Source organism: Lolium rigidum, chromosome 1, assembly GCF_022539505.1.
Source record: "Lolium rigidum isolate FL_2022 chromosome 1, APGP_CSIRO_Lrig_0.1, whole genome shotgun sequence".
Taxonomy (NCBI): domain Eukaryota; kingdom Viridiplantae; phylum Streptophyta; class Magnoliopsida; order Poales; family Poaceae; genus Lolium; species Lolium rigidum.
The window spans coordinates 362,345,926-362,349,403 of record NC_061508.1 but is presented as its reverse complement, the minus strand read 5'-3'; the positions used below and the strand labels follow the sequence as shown (position 1 = coordinate 362,349,403).

General features: G+C 47.5%; 1 protein-coding gene across 1 annotated transcript; it reads left to right on the top strand.

Annotated features, from left to right (window-relative positions):
* The first annotated feature begins 1,082 nt into the window (after nt 1-1,082).
* On the top strand, nt 1,083-2,472 carry LOC124684741 (peroxidase 45-like). Its single transcript, XM_047218998.1, has 4 exons — nt 1,083-1,336; nt 1,445-1,642; nt 1,765-1,924; nt 2,054-2,472. The coding sequence occupies exons 1-4, from the start codon at nt 1,124-1,126 to the stop codon at nt 2,425-2,427; spliced, it is 945 nt and encodes a 314-aa protein (XP_047074954.1). The 5' UTR covers nt 1,083-1,123; the 3' UTR covers nt 2,428-2,472.
* Nucleotides 2,473-3,478: the final 1,006 nt, after the last annotated feature.

The following is a 3,478-nucleotide window of genomic DNA, read 5'->3' as shown; positions in this document are numbered from 1 at the left end:
AATGGTAACTACCTATATTTTTTCAAAAACAATTTCTCGGTAGAAATCTTGAATGTCAACATAATTTACCGATGTCAACTATGAAACATGTTGTTAACTAGCTAGTAGTAATTATTTCAGGTTCCACTTTTTGCGGCGCATGCATGGTAATTTAACACGAATCTTCAATGTCAACCGTTGTTTTCTACAATAATTACCCACCGGTAATTCTTCAACTGCAATTCCAAAAGAAACCAACACTTGCCCCCTCTTTTATCGAGGGGAAATAATGTTATGGAATGAATTTTTTTTTTTTGAGAACACAGTACAACGCAGACGCTCACAAACACGCACGTACAAACACCCCTATGAACGCACGCACGCACACCCTACCCCTGTGAGCACCTCCGAGGGACTGAGCCGACATATCTTGCGTGAATTTGTTGCAACTTTTGTCACACTTTGTAACTTTTAAATTCTTAGCCACACTTTTGTGGTTGCCACACTTGCTAAACTTAGGTTTGGTATAGTGTGGCTGGAAACCAAACATGACATACGTTTCATTAAAGCCAATTCCAGTTAGAAGATTGCTTGAAGATACAGGTGACACCTTGCGATAGCCAATTTGTTTTACAAAAAAGGATTTCCTCGGGCTTATGGAAAGCGCGTAGTGGTTCTGAACAAACGACCAGGGCTCTTCAGCGTGCAACGGCACCTTAATATAGCTGCAGAACCGATTCCTTAGTTCTTACTTTCCGGCGGCTATCAGTTAAAATGAGGTGTGATGTGTAGTGATCATGCATTAGCATCATCATCGCCTACGTACACATCACTATGACCAAAACGGCAAAACCCCAGCTGTCAGATATATGCTATGTCTGTCTGGTTCAGGCCAATTTCACGGTTCAATAGACGCTGACTGGCCGATTGGATCAGGGGCAGAAGCCACACCGCGTCAGCCCATCTGGTGCTCTACGCTATATAAACCTGCACTGTCTTTATATCTGGTGTCTCTCGTCACTTTCAAACCGCCTCGATCGAGCTAGCCCAGCAAAGCACTAGCTAGCTGGTCGGCCAGCCACGCTTTTGGAAGAACACGCAACACAACTGTCTTCCCTAGCTAAGCAACCGAACGAATCAATCCATGGCGCACCTACGGCTATGGTCATCCTTCCTCGCCGTCGTCGTCATGCTCTTGTCGCCGTTGGCCGCCGCGCAGCTGAGGACGGGCTACTACGCGAGCATCTGCCCCAAACTGGAGGCCATTGTCCGGAGCTCCGTCAAGCAGTCCATGGCCCAGTCGCCGATCGCCGGCCCTGCCGCGCTCAGACTCTTCTTCCATGACTGCGCCGTCAGGGTACGTACGCACGCTCGCGACTTCTCTTGATCCTGTGTGCCATGATGCATGTATCATGTACTAGTACGCCATGATCAGTGGTTGACACATGCAGTTCGTTGTGTGCAGGGCTGTGATGCATCGATCATGATCGTGAACTCGAACAGCGACGACGAGTGGCGCAACCCCGACGACCAGTCGCTGAAGCCGGAGGGCTTCCAGACAATCCTGGCCGCCAAGGCTGCCGTCGACAACGACCCGCAGTGCCGTTACAAGGTGTCCTGCGCCGACATACTCGCCCTCGCCGCAAGGGAAGCCGTCTCCCAGGTACTACCTGCTAGAAATTGAATTTCCCAAGAATTTAACGGCCATGGATGATGGCTTCGCTTTCGCAAAATCTGAGCGTAAAATGTTACGCACATTCTCCGTGCATCCATGGTTAATTGCAGAGCGGAGGTCCTTACTACCAGGTGGAGCTGGGCAGGTACGACGGGAGGATCTCGACGAAGAGCAGCGTCGTGCTACCGCACGTCGACTTCAACCTCGACCAGCTCAACACCTTCTTCTCAGGCTTGGGCCTCACCCAGACAGACATGATCGCCCTATCAGGTGACTGAACTGAACTCCGTCAACTTCTAATCATGCACACTCACTTTCCCTGCACCCCATTTGCAACAAACGCAGACAACCTTCTGACTCGATGGCACGATTGATCACTTGCCCGTTACGTTAATCCAGGTGGCCACACATTAGGCGCGGCGGATTGCACCTTCTTCCAGAGCAGGATCGGCACGGACCCGAGCATGGACTCGGGCTTCGCCGCGCAGCTCCGGAGCACCTGCGCCCGCCAGAGCTTCGCGTTACTCGACGCTGCGACGCCGGGGGGCTTCGACAACTCCTACTTCAAGAACCTTCAGGGCGGCAGGGGCCTCCTGGGCTCCGACCAGGTGCTCTACACGGACCAGAGGTCTCGAGGCACAGTTAATTACTACGCTTCGAATCAGGACGCCTTCTTCAACAACTTCACGAACGCCATGACCAAGCTCGGAAGGGTCGGTGTCAAGACGGCCGCCAACGGCGAGATACGCCGCGACTGCCGGACCCCGAATTAGTTATAGCCTCGTCGATCGCCACCGACCGGTTGCTCATACGCACACATAAACTGTCCATGATTGTTATAATAAGATCGATCGTGTTTATATGGTTTTGATGCGAATTATGGAGCCAACCGCGATGTCTTTAAAATATAACTGATCGACTTTAAGTCGTGTCATGGACTCATGGTTATTCTTGTTCTGTTTGAAACCCGATCGTGTACATGCCTTGCCGTTGTCCGTTGGATATGTTTCCAAAGGATGCACAGATGTCTTGTTCTCTTGCGTGACCCTGAGTCACACTCCAACAGAAATTAGCGAGTGCAGGCTCTCTGGCAGATTGGCACGCACGGGAAGGGCCATCATATCTACGGAGTATTATATACTAAAAGCATAATACAAGGTCTAAAATAGAGACACTACGTTGATCCACATTATCAAAATTATTTCAACCGCTAGATCTGTAATTTTAATGGACAAGATTTAAAAATTTTACGTAACACATATGAGATATGTCACGTGTCACCACCTTCCATGAGAAAGGAAAATAAAAAGGTGTAATCAAATTTTACGTAACAATTATTTATTTTATAGACATTGTGTACATGCACACCCATCACGTGTCCCCCCCCCCCCCCCCCCCAAAAAAAAAAACCCACATGTACTTTACATGGAAGAAAAATTACCATTAGCTTTTCTATTAGTATCATCACGTAACCTTTATTGCATATGGAAGAAAAAAAATAGCTTTAGGATAATATTTAACTAATTAAATGTATGGCTATAATTTAGAGATAAAAATGTATGGATACTAATCGAAACATAGAGGAGCTAAAATATACATAACTAATATCTCTACAACGGGAATTTCCAGAAAAATGATTTGATCGATATCCAGTTTAAGAGGCTATAAAAATTAGATTCAAGCTTTATTTAAACCATAAACATGTGGCGTGATATATATAGAGGCCGTCGGCATACGATCGCACATGCCGAGCGCTCTAAAATAGTTGTCGACAAAACCAGGCAATCACCATATAGGTGGGCATACTAGGGGGTTTTCTGGGAC

What these genes read in the sequence shown, in the direction of transcription:
- LOC124684741 (XM_047218998.1), top strand. Translation starts at nt 1,124, where the DNA reads ATGGCGCACCTACGGCTATGGTCATCCTTCCTCGCCGTCGTCGTCATG. An exon ending in CAAGGGAAGCCGTCTCCCAG is followed by an intron (nt 1,643 to 1,764) that starts GTACTACCTGCT and finishes GGTTAATTGCAG; the next exon opens with AGCGGAGGTCCTTACTACCA. An exon ending in AGACATGATCGCCCTATCAG is followed by an intron (nt 1,925 to 2,053) that starts GTGACTGAACTG and finishes ACGTTAATCCAG; the next exon opens with GTGGCCACACATTAGGCGCG.